Source organism: Sorex araneus, chromosome 9 (assembly GCF_027595985.1).
Source record: "Sorex araneus isolate mSorAra2 chromosome 9, mSorAra2.pri, whole genome shotgun sequence".
Lineage (NCBI taxonomy): Eukaryota > Metazoa > Chordata > Mammalia > Eulipotyphla > Soricidae > Sorex > Sorex araneus.
This window is the reverse complement of record NC_073310.1, coordinates 387,232-406,619: the sequence shown is the minus strand read 5'-3', so window position 1 is coordinate 406,619 and position 19,388 is coordinate 387,232. Positions and strand designations below refer to the sequence as shown.

At 45.8% G+C, this 19,388-nt stretch overlaps 1 protein-coding gene across 1 annotated transcript in view; it reads right to left on the bottom strand.

Annotated features, from left to right (window-relative positions):
• Positions 1–367: 367 nt before the first annotated feature.
• The window catches only part of POLE (DNA polymerase epsilon, catalytic subunit), a 57,817-nt gene continuing 38,796 nt past the window's right edge, over positions 368–19,388 (bottom strand). The window contains exons 34-49 of the mRNA XM_055147040.1: positions 19,156–19,309; positions 18,976–19,082; positions 18,589–18,765; positions 18,286–18,509; positions 17,909–18,129; positions 17,473–17,677; positions 16,448–16,621; positions 15,060–15,185; positions 13,053–13,185; positions 12,053–12,239; positions 9,701–9,832; positions 9,362–9,555; positions 1,919–2,119; positions 1,501–1,626; positions 944–1,033; positions 368–853 (exon numbers count right to left, since the gene is read on the bottom strand). Of these exons, the coding sequence (XP_055003015.1) occupies positions 740–853; positions 944–1,033; positions 1,501–1,626; positions 1,919–2,119; positions 9,362–9,555; positions 9,701–9,832; positions 12,053–12,239; positions 13,053–13,185; positions 15,060–15,185; positions 16,448–16,621; positions 17,473–17,677; positions 17,909–18,129; positions 18,286–18,509; positions 18,589–18,765; positions 18,976–19,082; positions 19,156–19,309 (2,565 nt within the window). The 3' untranslated portion in view covers positions 368–739. The remainder of the gene's footprint in view (positions 854–943; positions 1,034–1,500; positions 1,627–1,918; positions 2,120–9,361; positions 9,556–9,700; positions 9,833–12,052; positions 12,240–13,052; positions 13,186–15,059; positions 15,186–16,447; positions 16,622–17,472; positions 17,678–17,908; positions 18,130–18,285; positions 18,510–18,588; positions 18,766–18,975; positions 19,083–19,155; positions 19,310–19,388) is intronic.

Below are 19,388 nucleotides of genomic sequence, written 5' to 3'. Positions count from 1 at the left end.
ATTAGAGATATTCACAACAAGAAGTGGGGAATGAACCGTTTGGGCCATGTAGCAGCAAAGGATAGGGTTAATGTTTTGCTAACTTGCTTGATTGCTTTCTGTTACTTGCTAACTTGCTTGATCACTCTCTGTAAAACAATACCTTGCCGTATGATCTAAGCTACACAAAACAAGGACCTGTTTCAGGAAATGAAACTGCCCAGACGCCTGGTAATGTCCAGGAAAGGCACAGACATATGGAGAAATTTACTTTAGCAAAGCAGAATGTCACTGATGACCCCCCTTGGTCCCGAAAAATGAGGATGTTGATCTAAGTGACCTGGGAAAAATGAAGAAAAATGAGAATAATGATCAAAGTAATCTTATTTACTAAGGTGTATAAAAAGAGCCTGAACTCTGTATATGGGGCTCTCTTTCTCTCTCTCTAACCCTCCTCTGCATAGGAGTGAGAGCTGAGTGAGAGCCCCAGCATGCTGGTCTGAATTAATCCCCTTGCTGTTGCAGAAAGAGTTGTCTCGGCCTGTTCCTCCGTGCCTCCTGTGGGCAGAGATCTGCTCCACCCTAACATTAGCAGTACAGCTGGGATTACAGGGAGCCTGTGGAGTCATTCCCACTCCAGCTGATTAGTGCCTCTTCTGGATGTTTCACCTTCTCCTGAAAGCTGTCTTCCTTTGTGCCCTACCCAGGATCAAGGTCATGAGTCTAGGAAGCTGGGGTAGAGGAAAGGGCTGCTGGCTTGCTAATGGCTCAGCTGGGGGTTCTTCTGCAGCAGCCACTCTAGGTTCTCCATGAGATATGACATGCCATAGTGGTGGGCAATGTTCCGGAAGATTCCGATCTGCTCCAGGAAATCCTGTAAGAATGATCAACTGCCATGAGGCACTAGTCCCAGAGGTACTTCAGGGGTGCAAACATGAGGTTCCTTGTGGAGTAAAGGGCCCACCTTAGTGTGGATAGTGAGGGTGAAGTTCCCAGCACAGTCACAGTACACAGGCATATTGGTTTCCTTCACTCCCCGACACTTCAGGCAGACCTGAAATAAGAAGGACCCAATACTGGCAGTTGCTGGTATGTGTACCCCATGGCTCTCTAACACCCTGATACCCTTCAACTGTGCATGGACATTTTTCATTATGGGCTTCATTCGATCAACTGTTCTCCAACACCTTCCTTGTGGGTGACTCCCAGTCCTGGGGATGTCCCATCTTTCACATTAAGTCCAGGCCCAACACCTCCCTCAGGTCTTTGCTGAGGTGTCCCTTCTATGAGACACTGCCCAACCAAATCTCAAACACCTCTCCCTTACATACCTCCCTCCATTCGAATGCCCAACAAGTACCATAAAAACAATCTCAGGGGCTTATGTATGAGAGAGGTGGTCACCTCAAGAGGAACAGGCTATGACCTGAGCATATATCCCTAGCCTTTGAAGGGCACAAGTCCTTGATCAGGAAGTAGCAGCAACTTGAAAACAGGTGGAAGGCAGGTAACCCAGCTCACCAGGTCCTGTAGGGTGAAGGCCATCAGTTTCTTCTGCAGGGCCTCCATGAGGGCCATTTCAATGGCTGATGAATCATAGGCGACCTGACAGTTGGAGCAGAGCCACTGGGGCAGGACAGTGCCATCCTATGCAGACCAAGCAAGGAGGGGTGTGAGGCAAGAGATGGAGCAAATAGGGGCATCTGCTCAGCTTTTCCACACTGGCCTTGATGGCTGAGAAGACCCGCTGGTAAGTAGGGAGAGGAAGCATGTGGGAGCTGGTGGGGGTACAATGCAGAGACCATTCTCACATGTAAGCATAGGACAGTGGGATGGCAAGGGGCAACTGAGTGCTGAAGGGGGGAAGCCTGCAAGAGTGGAAATGCAGGACCCCTCCAATGCCTGGACATTCTGACTCCATAATGAGAACATGTCCCACCTGAGAGAAGGAGGGATCTTTGCAGAGGTCCAGGTCCCGGCAGAAGTTACAACTGCGGCAGATGACCTCAGGGAGCACGTAGGAGCGGCAAGGGTCTCGGAACTGGGCCTCCTCTGAGAACTCGCCCACGTCTACCAACCGAAGCAGGTCCCGGTTCAGCTTGTTCACTTGGTTTGTGATATTTGTGTCCAAAGACAGGACCTGCAAAGGACGAAGTCACATCGGGAGACCCTGGGTCCTCCCTGCTATTCCACCTGGACCAGAAAACTCTGTAGCCTGCTCTCAAAAGGACGAAGTCACATCGGGAGACCCTGGGTCCTCCCTGCTATTCCACCTGGACCAGAAAACTCTGTAGCCTGCTCTCAGGCAGTTTCTCAGCATCATATATATATATGTTTTTTTTTTTTTTTTTTTTTGCTTTTTTGGGTCACACCCAGCAATGCTCAGGGGTTACTTACTCCTGGCTTGGCACTCAGGACTTACCCCTGGCGGTCCTCAGGGAACCATATGGGATACTGGGAATCGAACCTGGGTTGGCCATGTGCAAGGCAAGCGCCTTACCCACCGTGCTATCTCTCCAGCCCCTCTCAGCATCATTTTAACCCTTAGTGGGGAAAGAGGGGACATCTGCCTTCCCTAAATTAGTGGTTTCAACTTGGAGGGCACAATGGAGCTTGCTCCTAGGGCACACATCTTCACCAGGTATACCAAGAAGCTCCAGTCACAGTCCTTACTGACTTCTTTTCCTTTAACAGCAGCAGACCCATGACTAATGGAGCTTTATCAACTTATCTGCAAATTGGTTGTGTCAACCTCTCCAGGCATCCTAGAAGACTTTGTAGCGCACACACATGTTAGAAAGGACCTGTGGTGCCTGCACAAATTAGTCTGATACTGATGGTGGTGCCTATAATTACAGGTGAATCACCCAAGCCCTCCTGTCTTAACCCTGAGGTGAGTATTAACATACCTTTTCTCCCCCTTTAGTTTCTAGGGATGTTCAGGGCTCACTTGTAATGGGGCTTGATGGACCATATGGGATGCCAGGGATCGAACCCAGGTTTAGCTGTGTCAAGGCAAGCACTCTACCCTCTGAACTATCATTCTGGCCCTCAACAAAAAATTTTAGGAGTGATTTCTGAATGCAGAACCAGGAGCATTACCAGGTGTGCCCCCAAATCAAAACATAACACCAACAAAAAGAAACACTGGGGCCAGGGACATAGTACAGTTGGGGTAGAGTGTTTGCCCTGCATGCATCTGACCTGGGTTTGGTTGATGGCACCCCAGAATGTACCCCAAGTCCATTAGTGATCCTTGAGCGCAGAATCAGGATTAAGCCCTGAGTGCTGATGGGTGTGGCCTCGCCATAAGAAAAAAAAAAAAACCACACCAAACCAACCAATCCCCCAACATCTAAAACAACAGCAATAACAAAAAATTAGAAATGTCCTCTACCTGTTAAGTGTATTCTCTTGCAATGCCCTATAATTGATATGCTGAATAGTGAAAGATTGAATGTACTGAATGTGGATATTTGAAGTTAAAAGAAAGGCAAAAATGTCCATTTTGGGGGCCAGACTGGGTAGGAAAGATGCTTTCCTATGCATTGTATACAAAGCTGTATGCAATGCATACAGCTGACCTGGGTTTGATCTCCAGCATACCATAAGGTATGCTCAGCCAAGAGTAATTCCTGAGTGCAGAGCCGGGTGTAACTTCTGAGCATCACTGGGTGTGGCCCCAAAACGAACAAACCACTCTGACCTTAACATTATTGTAGTACTGGGGTTTCTATCTTGTGACATGAGGCAAGAACATAGGGGCCAGAGAGATAGTACAGTGGGTAAGGAAGGAGTGACTTCTATGTGTAGAGCCAGAAATAACCCCTGACTATAAAAAAAACTCTTTTGCTTTTGTCTTTGGGCCATACCTGGGGAAATCATTGTAGTGTCAGGAATCAGGGCCATACTTGGGGAAATCACTGTAGTGTCAGGAATCAAACCAAATATTGGCTGCCTACATGGCAAACATCATAATCTTCTGTTCTATCTCTCCATTCAAGACTTTTTTTTGGGTAGTAACCAATATGTACACACACACACACACACACACACACACACACACACACACACACACACACACACACTTTTTTTCTTTTTGGGTCACACCCGGCGTTGCACAGGGGTTACTCCTGGCTCATGCACTCAGGAATCACTCCTGGCGGCGCTCAGGGGACCATACGGGATGCTGGGAATTGAACCTGGGTCGGCCGAGTGCAAGGTAAACGCCCTACCCGCTGTGCTATCACTCCAGCCCCCTAATATATTTTTTAAATACTCCAATTAGGACTGAAGTGCACAAGACCCATAATTTGATCCCTGACACAGCATGGCATCTCAAAAAGCATTGTTAGGTAATAGTCCTGATGGTTCCCAGATATCACCAAGACTGATTTCCCATTTCACCACCCAAACAAAAAGTCCCTATCAAAATAGTTTTTTTAAAAAAGTATCTAGATTTATCCTTAGTTCATTATATTTCTTTTTTTTTTTTTTTTTTTTTTGCTCTTTGGGTCATACCTGGTGATGCACAGGGGTTACTCCTGGCTGTGTACTCAGAAATTACTCCTGGCGGTGCTCAGGGGACCATATGGGATGCTGCGAACTGAACCTGGGTTGGCCGCATGCAAGGCAAAGCTACCCTCTGTGCTATCACTCCAGCCCCTAGACTTCTACATATATGCAGAAATACCTAAAAAGAGTTTAGGTAACAAAAAGTCAAATAAGAATGTAGAAAAATGCAATCTATAAATAAAATAATGCAAAGACCAAGCTCCCTATGTATAAAACAGGATCTTGCATGATGTTTGTTAGCACTCTATCCACCCATAACAAATCTTTAATCTTTATCTGTAACTAGTTAACAAAAGACTACTTTTTCAGGCTCATAATTTTGCATCATAAGAGATGCACCATAGCACAGCAGGTAGGGCGTTTGCCTTGCACGCGGCCGACCTGGGTTCGATCCTCGGCATCCCATATGGTCCCCCAAGCACCGCCAGGAGTAATTCCTGAATGCAAAGCCAGGAGTAACCCCTGAGCATCGCTGGGTGTGACCCAAAAAAAAAAAAAAAAAAAAAAAAAAAAGAGATGCACCATACTAAATTGTCTCCATAAAGGTTTAGGCCTAAAGGTGCAAAATGGGGAACCATTCCCCTTTCCACTAACAAAAAACAAAAACTTGACAAAGTAAGTGGATTTTATTTATTATTATTATTATTTTTTTGCTTTTTGGGTCACACCCAGCAATGCTCAGGGGTTACTCCTGGCTTTGCACTCAGGAATTACTCCTGGCAGTGCTTGGGGGACCATATGGGATGCTAGGGATCGAACCCGGGTCGGCCACGTGCAAGGCAAATGCCCTACCCGCTGTGCTATCGCTCCGGCCCCAGTAAATGGATTTTAAAGGTTCTTTACAAATAAAGAGAACAAAGAGAACATCAGAGTACAAATGTGAAAATGCAAAAATCTCAGGATACACAGGCAGAAATCAACACAACTCTCCTAGATTATTATAAATGTGCAGGCAAAACACACACAAAATTGAATCCAATAGAATTGTAAACTTCAGCCCTAATCGGAGTATTTAATAGTCTTTTATCAGGGCAAGAGTAATGGTACTAGCAGTTAGGACACTATATACCTTATATGCAGCTCACCCAGGTTCAATCCTCGGTATCCCATATGGTCCCCTGCATACCCAAAAGAGTGATTCCTGATCGCAAAGCCAGGAGTAACCCCTGATCATTGCCGGGTGTGGCCCCCAAACAAACAAAAGAAATATATCATTAATTCTTAGCATTTATGGGGAAATTGGTATTCTTGTTCACTGTCAGAACCGAAGTTCAGTTTGTCTGACATGGACTTGGTACGATTAAAATTTTACATAAATATGCCATCAAGAAGTTTACCATGGCTATAGTCAGACGTGTGTAGAGTGTGCATGACTTTTCACTGGGCATGTTCATTGCTGCATTAAGAAATGTCACTGTCACCCTGTTGCTCATTCATTTGCTCGAGCGGGCACCAGTAATGTCTCTCATTGAGAGACTTATTGTTACTGTTTTTGCATATCGATTACACCATGGGTAGCTTGTCAAGCTCTGCCATGAGGGCTCGATATTCTCAGTAGCTTGCCGGGCTCTCTGAGAGGGGCGGAAGAATCGAACACGGGTTGGCCGCATGCAAGGCGAACACCCTATCGCTGTGCTATCACTCCAGCTCATTAAGAAATGTAAGAAACATAAATGTTTGTCAATAGGGAACTGATTAAACAAATTACAGTTCTTCAGTGAAAATTAGAGCAACTCAAAAGCAAAGATTTACTTATGCTAATCTGAAACACTGAGAGTGGAGTATCAAACTTAAAAATGGGGCTAAAGGAAAGTATGCACAACATGCTTCTATTTATAGGTTATTTCTGGAAGAATACACTATTTGGGCCTTTAAGGAGTTGGAGAGAGGTAGGTTTCCTTTTCCCTGTTATTTTATACTGTGAAATTTTTAGTCTTCCTATTCACTGTCATCTCGTTGCTCATCAATTTGCTTGAGCGGGCACCAGTAATGTCTGTGAGACTTGTTACTGTTTTTGGCATATTGAATACGCCACAGGTAGCTTGCCAGGCTCTGCTGTGCGGGTGAAATACTCTCGGTAGCTTGCCAGGCTCTCTGAGAGGGACGGAGGAATCAAACCCAGGTCGGCCGCATGCAAGGTGAACGCCCTACCCGCTTCGCTATTGCTCCAGCCCAGTCTTCCTATTACAAGATTTTTTTTTAAAAATAAAAACAAACAAGTTTTTGTAAGTTGATACCAAACCCTGAATAAACGGTTTGAGGCTCTTTGTGTTCCTGAAGCGAGAAGATGCCATCGGGCTACACTAGCACGCGACAGGGATGAATGGAGATGTTACTGGCGCCCCCTTGAGCAAATTGATGAATAACTGGATGACAAGTGATATACAAGTGATTATAAAATGTGATTTACATTTGACTAGCTTTGTGTCCTCCCTCTCCCCCATCTCCAATTGTATTCATTAGTCCATGCCCTGGACTGCACGCAGCTGACCCTGGTTTGATTCCTCTGTCCCTCTCGGAGAGCCCAGCAAGCTACTGAGAGTATCCCGCCTGCACGGCAGAGCCTGGCAAGCTACCTGTGGTGTATTCGATATGCCAAACACAGTAACAACAAGTCTCACAATGAGATGTTACTGGTGCCTGCTTGAGCAAACCAATGAACAACGGGATGACAGTGCTACAGTGCTATCAATATTTAGGGGCTGGAGTAATAGTACAATGGGTAGGGCATTGGCCTTGCATGCAGCCAACACGGGTTTGATTCCTGACATCCCATATGGACCCCTGATCACTGCCAGGAGTAATTCCTGAGTGCAGAGCCAGGAGTAACCCCTATGTGTCACTGAGTGTGACCCAAAAAGCCAATCCTGCTCCCCCCCCCACAAAAAACATCAAAACCACAAAAAACTCAGTATTTAAAATGATAGGAAAAGGCACTATAATAGTAAGAACAATTTTGAAAACTAAGGAAGTTGAAGATACACCTTTCAGTGGCACAACTTTACCTATCTGTAAAAAACCTGCACACTGTGTTCCACAGAACAGATCTGACCATCTGAACATTTTAGAAAATAAACAGACATTTCTCTCTCTCGCCTCTTTCTCTCCGGGGATGAAGGGCGCGGTGGCCGCCATATTAAGACGACCACAGATGGGATTTACGACAAAAACTGCAGCAAAAGGACACGAGGGTGCTCTTGGGAAGGTGGGAGGCACCGGCCCCTCCCACCGCCGAGATGTGATCCCGGGGGCGCACGCATGTGCGGCCTCTCCGCAGCTGCACAAGCGTGAATCCAGACCCAGCAAAACCTCTTTCGGCGTGGGCAACTCCTCGCAGAATGTCTCCAGCCTGAGAACTAAGCCTCGGCCCCGTGCCCGCCCAGGATGGGAAAGGTATTTCTCTCTCTCTCTCTCTCTCGCCTCTTTCTCTCTGGGGATGAAGGGCGCGGTGGCCGCCATATTAAGACGACCACAGATTGGGTTTTCAAGCCTGCAATTATCTAATATCTGGAAGAAATCTCCCTGGACTTCTTGTTAAAGTACAGAAATTCAAAAAGACCTTACTTGTCTTCACAGTAGGTCTGAATCTAGTAGGGTACTCCTAACAACAATAGTGAGGTTTGTGTTGAAATATTGAATGTAACCAAAGTAAACAGAATGTAAAATGAAACTTATCAGTTACAAGGTAGGGGGTGGGGGGGCGGGATGGGAGGTGTACTGTGTGGGTTTTTTTTTTTTTTTGGTGGTGGTATATGGGCACTGGTGAAGGGATGGTTGTTTCAGCATTGTATAACTGAGACCTAAGCCCGAAAGCATTGTAATCTTCAACACGGTGATTTAATAAAATTAAAAAAAAAAAAAGAAAAAGAAAATAAACAGACATAGGGATAGACAATAAGCCCTGTCAGGGATGGGAGGTTTTATGGGTGATGGAATGACCTGAATCCTGACTGCAGTGGGTAAAGATACACGACTCTTTCTTTGTCAAAACTTACAGAATGCACGTGAGAAGTGGTAAATTTTACTGTAATTTATATACCTTAATAAAACAAAATAAACACCCCCCCCAAATTCCAATGTGGAATTAAAATGGTACACAAAAATATTTCTTTACTATGCTCAGAAGTCACTTGATTCTGGAACATCTAGTTACTGTGAAATGCATTGAAGTTAGTAACTTCATGGGCAGTGACGTGCTTTGTAGGGGGCGATGCCTGCTCAGTTTTTATCTGGTAATACTATTCTATTGCTAGTATCAGCTCACCTTTCTCAGCAAGGCATTTAGCAGAGCAAGCTCTCTGCTGACTCCCTAGTAATAAGGACATTTCAACTTTGTCCAGCTGGTTCTTGAGGCCTCCCATTGCTTCTTGCCACTTCGTTATTTTCTGCTTAACACACACCAGTCCCAGAATCACAATGCACCCTACCCAGGCTTCTGTACTCCTCTTCCTGCATGTCTTTTCTCCTTCAGGTTCACAAGGCTGGACTCAGCCCCAATCCTTGCTTCTTTGAGTCTTCCTATCAACACCTCTATTCCCGAAGCACCCTAATACCTCACATGAAACATGAAGAAAGATCTTTCCTATCTTGACCTCTGAGTCCCACACTTTCATATAATGGCTTTCTGATGTGGATAAATGAGAGACTTATTCTATTCTCACCTGCCACATACCCAGTGTCCTCTCCCAAAGGTCAGTGTTCTTCCTTCAACACACCCAGTGCCCTCTTCTCCCACAGGTGAGAGGAGTTACATACAATAATGCTCTGGGGTTACTCCTGGCTATCTATCGAGCTCCAGAGCTCTCACCTTGCACACGTATTTGATGAACTCCAGAGCAGGGTTATTGAGTAGCAGGTGAGAACCAGGGAGGACAGGAAACATCTCTGAGGGCTCAGTAGAGTTTCGAGAACCTGTAACTTTCTTCTGAATTTTCTGAGTAATTGTGAAGAAGTTTTGAGTGAGTTCATTTGCCACATAATCTTGAGAGAAGGTGATGGTTCCTGGGAAGAGAAGATCACAGTACCCCTTTTGCACAGAAACAAGGATGTGAAAGGAAGGACCCTTCCTGGAGTTGGGGACTCTCAGAAAACCACAGATCAGGCTCCAGGCACATAGTGGTGACCTCGTGTATGAGGGACTACTCACCAGGAAGGGCTCCAGCTACACCCTGGGCTTCCTGGGAGAGTTGGCTGGCTCCCTTTCTCCTCACAGGGGTGCTCCCTGGGGCACTGCGCCTCAGCTCCTCCTTCATGCTATGGTATACAGCTACAATGTATGCTGTGGACAGAGGGCAAGCATCCGCCATAGTTTTTGAGAGTCAACAATACCCAAACACCCCAGAACCCAGGGGACTGTGCAGCAGTCAGAATGCCAGCCAGACTGGGATGAAATGCCATTATTAGAGACGATTCTATTTACTGTCTTTAGATGAGCCGAAGTCAATTAGAGAAACAAGAATCAGCAGGGCCCTGGCAGATGCCAAGTTCATTGTTGCAGAGAAAAGCATATACAAAAGGGAGTGACAAAAAACAAAGCCTGTTTCCAGGGTCAGCGCACTTCTCACCCAACTTTATTTGTGTATTATATTTTTTAGGAATGCACTATTGGATTACAGTTCTAAGTATTGTAACTTTGATCTGTCCCCCGGTCTCTCCCACCCCAACTTAGGTTTGCTTAGATTTATTGAGTTACACCCACCACTGTGCTCCTGAGGCAAACCTAATTCAATAAGGTACCTCCAATCCTCTGTGTTTATCATTAACCTCTCCTTTGTGCTCTTCTTCCCCTATTTGTTAATCATATATATTCTTTTCTTTTCCTTTTTGGGTCACACCCGGCGATGCACAGGGGTTAGTCTTGGTTCTGCATGTCGGGATTACTCCTGGCAGTGCTCAGGGGACCATATGGGATGCTGGGAATCGAACTAGGGTTGGCTGCATGCAAGGCAAATGCCCTACCCGCTGTGCTATCACTCCAGCCCCAATGATATATATTCTTAAATCAGACCCTTTAACTTGTAAAGTCAAATTCTTCTGAGGGCTCTGGATTTTGTATATGAAAGTGAAATACTGCTTTTCTCTTTCTTTTATGTCCTTTGCCCAGTTTATTTTAGTGCAATGTCCCTTTTATATAGACACAGGAAGACAGTTAATGCTATGCTCTTGTAATATGGGAGTTAATTGACTCCAAATGTTATTTACTCCTGGGCATCCATCATATTTACTTTAGCCTCAGTTCCCATTAGTTTCCAACACCCCAAAAGGGGGATCCCAATCGAGAAACATGGATCGACCCGGGGCAAGCTGTAAGCTACCCTAGCACTGAAAAGGAACAGGCTAAGCGCCATAAGAAGTATAATAAATTATGAACATGGTCATGGAACAAACTGACATGACACAAAAAAGAATAAGGACCCTGCTGGAATTAGGAAAGACTAACCTGGCCTGAGGACTGTAGTCTGGGATATATATCGAGATGTCCCCAGAAGAGCCATCCTTTAAGCTTAATATATCTCTAACTGTGTCCATACAGAATAACTAGAAATATTAGTAAGAAGTGAATTTAATATGACGTGATTGTTTAAAGGGCCACTGATTAACAGTCAGCCTATGACCCTTGTTCCTTTGTCCATCGTCAGCCAGCTCGGGGGATGGTGATCATCGGCCCCAAACGCACCAAGGGGACCCTCAGGTCACTGTGGGATGATGACCCTCAGAACAGTGACACCACACCTGAGGTGCTGAGGATTAAACTTGTGCCTTGCACACGCCAGGCATATGTTCTACCACTTGAGGCACTTAACTGGATCCTAAGAACACCTTTTAAAAAAATTCCACTAGGTCCAAACAATTTTTTCTTCCTATTTTTTTTTTTGCAGAGCCAATGATACTCAGGGGCTACCCCCAACCTGGGGGTCATATGGTACTGGGAATCAAATCTGGACCTCCCACATGCCAAGCATTTATTCAGCTATTTAATCCATCACTCTGGCTGCATAACGTCTGAATATTTACAAAGAGAACCCAAGAACATGAAAGACCCAAGAAGACAAAAACCATAAATAAAATTAACTGTATCACTGTATATGTCAGTGTATGTGTATTACTTTGTCAATAACTTCAATTATAATTACCATGACTCGCTCTAAAATTAGATGCTCAATTTAAAAATCTGAAATGAAATCTATTTTCATCATCTGAAAATAGATGCTCAATTTGTTTTTATTTTATTTTTGTTTTTGGGCCACACCTGGTGGTACTCAGAACTTACTCCTGGCTCTGTGCTCAGGGATCACACCTGGTGAGCTCAGGAGACCAGATAGGTGCTGAGGATCAAACCCAGGTTGGCTGTGTGCAAGGCAAGCTCCTTACCCACTTACAATACCCACTTACTATCATCCTGGCCCCACTACTGCCTTCTTGGTTTCTTTTCTCAGTGCAAACACCAGGGCCATGTTTCTACTGCACCGACATAAGACATGAAAATATGTGAACTCACCTGAAATAATCATGAGGAAGTAGCTCTGGCAGGAGGCTGCCTGTGGCAGAAACTGCAAGATGTTCCAATTGTTTTCCAGCAAGTCTTCCATGTCTGGCTCTTGCACATCCTCCTCCTCCTCCTCCTCCTGCTCTTCTTCTTCCTCTTCTTGCTCTTCCTCCGTGCTGCTCTTCTTTGGGGAGTTTTGCTACAACACAGAGATAATCCCAGTTGTGTTTAAAGAATGAGAGGTGCACCAGAGCTGAGTATCAAATACCTGGGGCTGCCTGCATTGTTCAAATCCAAGTGGTTGTTCACAGTGGTTGTTTCCCAGGGTGAATGAAACTCTTTACCCCTCCCCTTTTTTAATGTCCCCAGTTTCCTCCCACCACTCTCTCCCTGCCTATCTCTATGGCAGGCTCTCTCTTCTCTCTCTCCTCTCTCCCCTCTCCCCTCTCCTCTCTCCTCTCTCTCTCTCTCTCTCTCTCTCTCTCTCTCCCCTCTCTTTCTCTCTCTCTCCCCCCCACCCCGCCCCTGCCTTTGGTTTGCAATACAGGTACTGAGAGGTTATCAAATTTGTTCCTTTACCTATTTTCAGCACCAGAGAGTCTCTCTCTCTCTCTCTCTCTGTCTCCCCGCCACCCCGCCACCACTCCCCCTCATAACACAGTTCATAAGAGTCTCATTTCAACTACATTGGATACCACACACTGTGACTCTTGTTTTATCTATTGTAAACTTCTGGATTTAGTATAATCTTATTCCTCCACTGTTGAACAGAGACTTTTTTGGCACTGTTTCAACAAAACAATTCACTTCCACAGGGTCAACCCTACATTCTCTCCCCAGATGCCCCAAAGTGAAGGTCAACACATGACCTTCAGTATCTTTATCTCTTACACTCTGAGCAAACATCCACACAGCAAACAACATGTCTTAGCCAAGCATGGCTTCCCTTATTGATAATACTCTCTCTTCTGCTCCCTCTATCTCAAGATAGACATCTCGGCATACCTCTTACCTGCCCACAGTAAATACTAGATGAAATATTTCCTTTGATTCCACCATAGTTAGAGGGATCCATCCAGAGAAGAAATTCCCAGCACCGAGAGAAAGAAATTGTCAAGGAATGGAAGATCTCCTTAGAGTGGATACTGAAAGAGGCAAAAAAACTGCTTAATAGAAATAAAAATCTTCTCCACTTTCCCATCTTTTCATATACATCTGCTTATCCTCCACTTAACAAAATGAATTTAGTGGGGCTGGAGTGATAGTTTAGCCGGAAGGGGTTTTGCCTTGCACACGGTTAACCTAAGTTTGATCCCCAGCAACCCATTTAGTTCTGAGCCCTGCCAGGAGTGATTCCTGGATGCAGAGCCAGAGGTAAACTTCGAGCACCTCTGAGTATGGTCAAAAAACAAAAACAAACAGAAGGATTCAGGGTCAGATAGTACAGCAACTAAAGGCAATTTCCTCGATTGTGGTTGACCCTGGTTCTATCTCTAGTATTACATGATGCTATCCCAAACTCAGTCACCAATATGGCCCAAATACCCCAAAACAAATGATTTAAAGTGTATTCAAATTTTATCAGTTATGCTCACCACTATACCACAAATGCCCATTTGAATTTTTATCAGTGCTCAAACTTAACAGGGGAAAATGAGAAACATATCCCAAAGCACAAGAGGCTTTTGCATCTGCCATGAGGGAGAGGCAAGGGGTGCAGAGAACTCCAAACCCTTGAGAATGTCACAGAGCAAGCATACACACAAATGTATGAAAGAACCATCCAGGATTACAAGATCCTTATAGCACAGTTCATAAGAGTCTTAGTTCAACAGTGGAGGAGTGAGACTAAATCCAGAAGTTTCCAATAGAGAAGGCAAGAGTCACAGTGTCTGGTATCTAATCCAGTGTTACCAGGTTTGCAAAAAAGATGAGAAATACGAGAAATAAAATCTATAAACTAAAAATAAATCGGAGCTGACATAGATGTTGGACTAAGAGGAGAATATAAAAAATAATTGCAGAGCCAGAGTGATAGTACAGTGGGTAGGGCTCTTGCTTTGCATGTGGCTGACCAGGGCTCAATCACTGCTATCCCATATGGTGCTCTGAACCCTGCCAGGAGTGATTCCTGAGTGCAGAGCCAGGAGTAATTCCTGAGCATCACCAGTGTGGTCCCACCCCCATCCCCAAATCCAAAACCAAAACCCAACAAAACAAAACAAAACAAATAAAATAGTTCTTATTTCTGTATTCCATTAGTTTAAAGAGTTAAAACTCTGTTCTTTTTTTTTCTTCTTCTTTTTTTTCTTTTTGTTTTTTTTTTCTTTTCTTTTTTTAAAGAGTTAAAACTCTGGCTAAAAGTAGATATCTGAAATGTATAAGGCCAGTTCTACACATGTGGAAAGTGAACAGTATACTGGACAGAGTTAATGACAGACTGAAAACTATAGAAGAACATTAGTGAATTTAAGTATGTAATAGTGGAAGACAGTACACTGGGTAGGGCCTTGCATGTGACTGACCTGGATTCTCTCCCGAGCACCACCAGGAGCTCTGAGCACAGAGCCTGGAGTAAGCCCTAAGTCCTACCGGGTTTGGTACCTGTCCCTCACTACCCATGTATCTAATAATGTAAGTCATGGAGGGGTAAATATTCAAGCAAAATTTTCAGCTGCAACTCTTTAATGAGTGAACACATCTTTTTTTTTTGCTTCTAGGGTCACACCTGGCGATGCACAGGGGACCATATGGGATGCTGGGAATCGAACCCGGGTCGGCCGTGTGCAAGGCAAACGCCCTACCCGCTGTGCTATTGCTCCAGCCCCATAATGAGTGAATACATCTTTTAAAAAAAGAGAAATTCGGGCTATTTCAGATATCCAAAGGCAGAAATAATTCATTACCAACAGATTCATGCTACAAAAGATGCTGCACCAAGTCTGTCAGCCGAAGGTAAATAACATCACAGAAGAACAGCAAGCAGAAATGATAACTATGCTAAATGGGGAGTAAGAACCTGTTGGTGATGTATTCCACATAGGCGATGGCATCCTCAATACGTCGCTTCTTGGTACAGAGGATGATGCGGTTGAAGTTGGCATAGACGACTGAGGAGCCCAGACGTTTGAACTCAGCAATGAGCCTGCAGACCAAGTTCAGAGTCTATGGTCAAGATATTACAGAAATAACAGACGATGCCATGAGATGAGGCTGAACTAAAACATTCTAAACAAAACAAGAAATCAGATGCAACAAAAAGAGCCAAGATACCTACATGGTGGAAAAACCTACCTCAAACAAAAGCCTGAGAAATCAGACTGAAGCAAGCCACATACAACTCAGGTTGATCATGGAAAAATGGCTAACTTTTTGGTTTGTTTTTGGGTCATAGTTGAGCCTTACTTCTAGCTCTGCAAACTTGGGAAACCTTATGGGAGGTTTTGGATCAATCCTGGGCCAGCAGTGAGCAAAACAAGTGTCCTACCCCCTGAACTATCACTCTGGCCCATCAAATGGTTAATTTTTATATAGAAAAACTCACACAAACAAACGAGGAAAACAGTTAACTAAACAGAAAAATGAGAAAAGGGTAGGAAAAGAAAGTCCAACTTTATCCATAAGGGATGGGAACTGAAGAACACACTGGCTTAAAGGGCTAAAAGACATGGTTCAAAGTCATAATTCAAAGGGCTGGAACACTGGGTCCTCATGCAGAAGGCTTGGGTTCCATCCTTGGCACAACATCCCGAGCTCTGTTTGATGTGCAGTTACTAACAACAAATTAAGAGCTACACAGCTAGCATTTCCTATCTGACGTAGTGGGGTGGGTGCTCATGCTCAACCTTGCAACTTTTTTTTGTTTGTTTTTTTTTTGCTTTTTGGGTCACACCTGGCGATGCACAGGGGTTATTCCTGGCTCTGCACTCAGGAATTACTCCTGGCGGTGCTCAGGGGACCCTATGGGATGCTGGGAATCGAACCCGGGTCGGCAGCATGCAAGGCAAACGCCCTACCCACTGTGCTATCGCTCCAGCCCCTCAACCTTACAACTTTTAAGGGTCATTTCTTTTCCTCATTATTCTGAAGCTTATTGGACCTGCCGCAGTGCTGCTCCAGATAACACTATAGACACATACTTAAACCTTGTGCACCGGTGAATGGGGTATTTATAGCTTAAGTCTTACAAATAGAATAAAGCGTACATTAATTCATATTATTTGTCCATCCAGAGGAATTTTCCATATTATTTGTCCATCCAGACGAGGAAGTGCCCCCATAACCTTTCTCTGTAACGGTGACAGTGGCAGCTTTTCCTGCAACCTTGCTCATGGCTATGGACCATGAGCCCAGAAGGAGCTCTATCCTGGAGGGATAAAGGGTCAGTACAACAGGAACAGGACTCACTGTAGGAAGAGCTTCTTCATCATGCTGTGGAGTGAACGATGCAGGGCAGGGTCATGCAGCAAGGAGCATGGAGAGCGCAGCCAGCGGTAGAAATGCATAACCTGGTTGTCTGCATAGACATTGTGGTACTGTGTGATCTCCTTTACCCAACCTACAACCATGCTCTTCAGGATCCTGAAAGAAGGGACAGGGACCCACTATTGTGGCCACTCACCTCCCTATTTTGCCCAGAGTCTGGAACAAATCCCAAAGCTTGACCTGAACCCTTGACCTAAGTGAAACCTCAGTATCGTGTGCTCAGGGTAGGATGTCATGTTGGCAGCATCCTCTGTGAAGAGTATGATGTCCTGGGCTGTGCCCTGAGTTCAATCACTCTGATGACTCAACCAAGCACCACAAAATAATCTTCTATCTTCCTATCTTCTGCAGTCTGCTGCCATCACTTTTCAGGACCTGGCACGTACTCCTCTGCCCTGAGCCTGATGGTACTATACCCATCCTGGTCCTTCACCTGTCCCCTAGCTGCAGCAGCTTCTCTGCCCAGTCTCCAAGTAAGATACTCCTCTTGTGATGTGGCAGCAGAAGTGATGAAAAATATCTTTCGATAATCACAAGACTTACTTTTGCTTATGACCAACCATACCCCTCAATTGCAGTGTGATCAAAGCATGCAGTCTATGCCTGTTCCCAGCTGTCCATGTAGGGTAGAACCATGCCCTGGCTTCTGGGGCCTGTGATAAGTTAAGGTGTTTTACGTCAAAGCACAGCCTGGCTGGGGTTAATGCAGCATTTGTGGGGTGAAGTGGTCATCCACACAAGGCTAAAGATGTAGGAAGTCTGCCTGTAGATTTTTGGCTTCACTGACCTGAACAAAAGAGCAGCAAGAACATTGTCTTGGCTCCTAGTTTCACATAACAAGGGCAGAAAATAAAAGTTATTGCTAATACTCCTGTGACCCCAAACTCAGTGGCCCATGTCTAAGAGGAGAGAGCAAGAGGTCAGGATGCTGCCTGTGGGGCACCTACCGGAAGGTGCTAGAACAGAGCGCTGTCTCGTCATAGCTGGCGGGGGCACTGCCAGCCTGGTTGCCAGTGATCATGTCTTCTAGGGAGGCCTGCGGGATCACATCAAAGCTGACGCCCATGCTGTCTGCACCCTCCATGTCGTTGATATGATGAGATTGCAAGATGGTATTGACGGCCAGGTTCTGCAAATCCAGCTCCACGCACACTGCACATAGACACCAATCTTTAGGCTCTAGGCCTGATTCCGGAGAGACCCCACCCCAGAAAGCTCACCACAGCCAGGGAAGCCTACAGTTTTTAACATGGTGGTTACAGAGCTCATACCCCCACCACAAAGACCCTGCAGCCTCAGCGGGCACCACACATTCTTCTCACACTACAGGATGGCAATGAAGGGTAGAAACACCAGCAGTCATAGGCCTGTATGTCTACCTACCCGTAGAGTAGCAGCCAGAACTATTGATCTCCACGGGGGCCTGGCCATCAAACTCCATGACAAGACGGTTGTCATCAGCCTCCTTCCCACCCAAGTCAGGACGCAAGGTGTGGGAAAGCCATAGAAGATGGTTGTGGCGCTGGAGGTGGCGGGCAAAGAAGAGGTCAGAGCCAAAGGTGGAGATGTCCTCGGGTAGATTCCCAATGGGAATGTGGAAGTACCTACACAAGACATGGGGTCAGCTGGGGCAGGGGTCAGTCCAGAAAACACAAGGCCTATCATTCTGGAGCCACAGCAATGAGGAAGACCAGCCTACTGCCAGTGAGCAGCAAGGCTGGCAGCAGTGAAGCCACCAGAAATACACACTGTGTTGCTACCTGCTCATCTCAAAGGCCTGTGATAGACATGTGTCCAGGTTGAGGTAGTGGCGAATCATGCGCCGTGCTCCATGGCGCTGCCAGTCCAGGACTCCATAACTGATGTTGTCAGTCACTCGAAGAGGCACAAGTGGGAACTCCTCCAGGACTGGAACCTCTCCTCTAAGTCTCTTCAGTTCCCAGTTGGACTGAATAGCAACCAGTGTGGGTCCACGGCGTTCTTCCTGGGCACCAGAAAGAGTGTGACTGGTGGGTTTGCCTGGGAGAGGAATTCCTAGGTGGAACAAACCCATCTATACATACCTTATAAGCCAACAGGAGGCGCTGGATGGCCCTGCAGATGGTCTTTAAGTCAGTTTCAGCACGAACCTCAAAAGTGTGTTTTGGTGGGGGCAGAAGTTCTGTGCCCACCTTCTCCAGCAGGAGGTTGTACTCGGCCGAGTACAGAGTACTGAGGCTGGGCATCTGATTGCTTCTTACCTAGATGACAATGATGCCTGAATCAGTGGGAAGGAGGTAAAAGTACTATTCCATGTCTAACCCAAAAGTGATGGGCATTTGTGGGCAGAGGGTTGTCTGCTGAGGGAAGGGGAGATGCATGGGCATCTTTCTGCCCCATGCTACTTTCTTCCCAGATCTTGTCCCAGACCAGCAAGGTGCACTGACACATAGCCTTGTTCAGGAACTCACAGTATCCAGCACAAACACAGATGCTCTGCGTTGTGAGGGAACAAAGATGCCAAAGAGCGCCTTACTGCCCTGCGCATGGTGGTACAGGTAGATGTGGCGGATGCTTCCTGGAGGAGGAGACAAATATATTGGTAGGAGGCAGGGACAGGTAGGGATGAGCAGGAGGCTGGCATGCCATACCTGGTTCCAGATAGCTGAACTGGGCCAAGGAACGCATTTCCAGGTGTTCAAGAGTGAAAGTTTCTGCTTCCCACCCTGAAAGGTGCCTTGCCAGCTGTTTATTCACCACACACACACAGCCCAGCTGTACCAGAGCCCGGAATAATAGTGGCACCTGGAAGAAGGATGACAGTGCTAGCAGGGAGGCCCAGTATTGTCCACCACTCCAGAACATCTTTGTTCCGCATACTGCT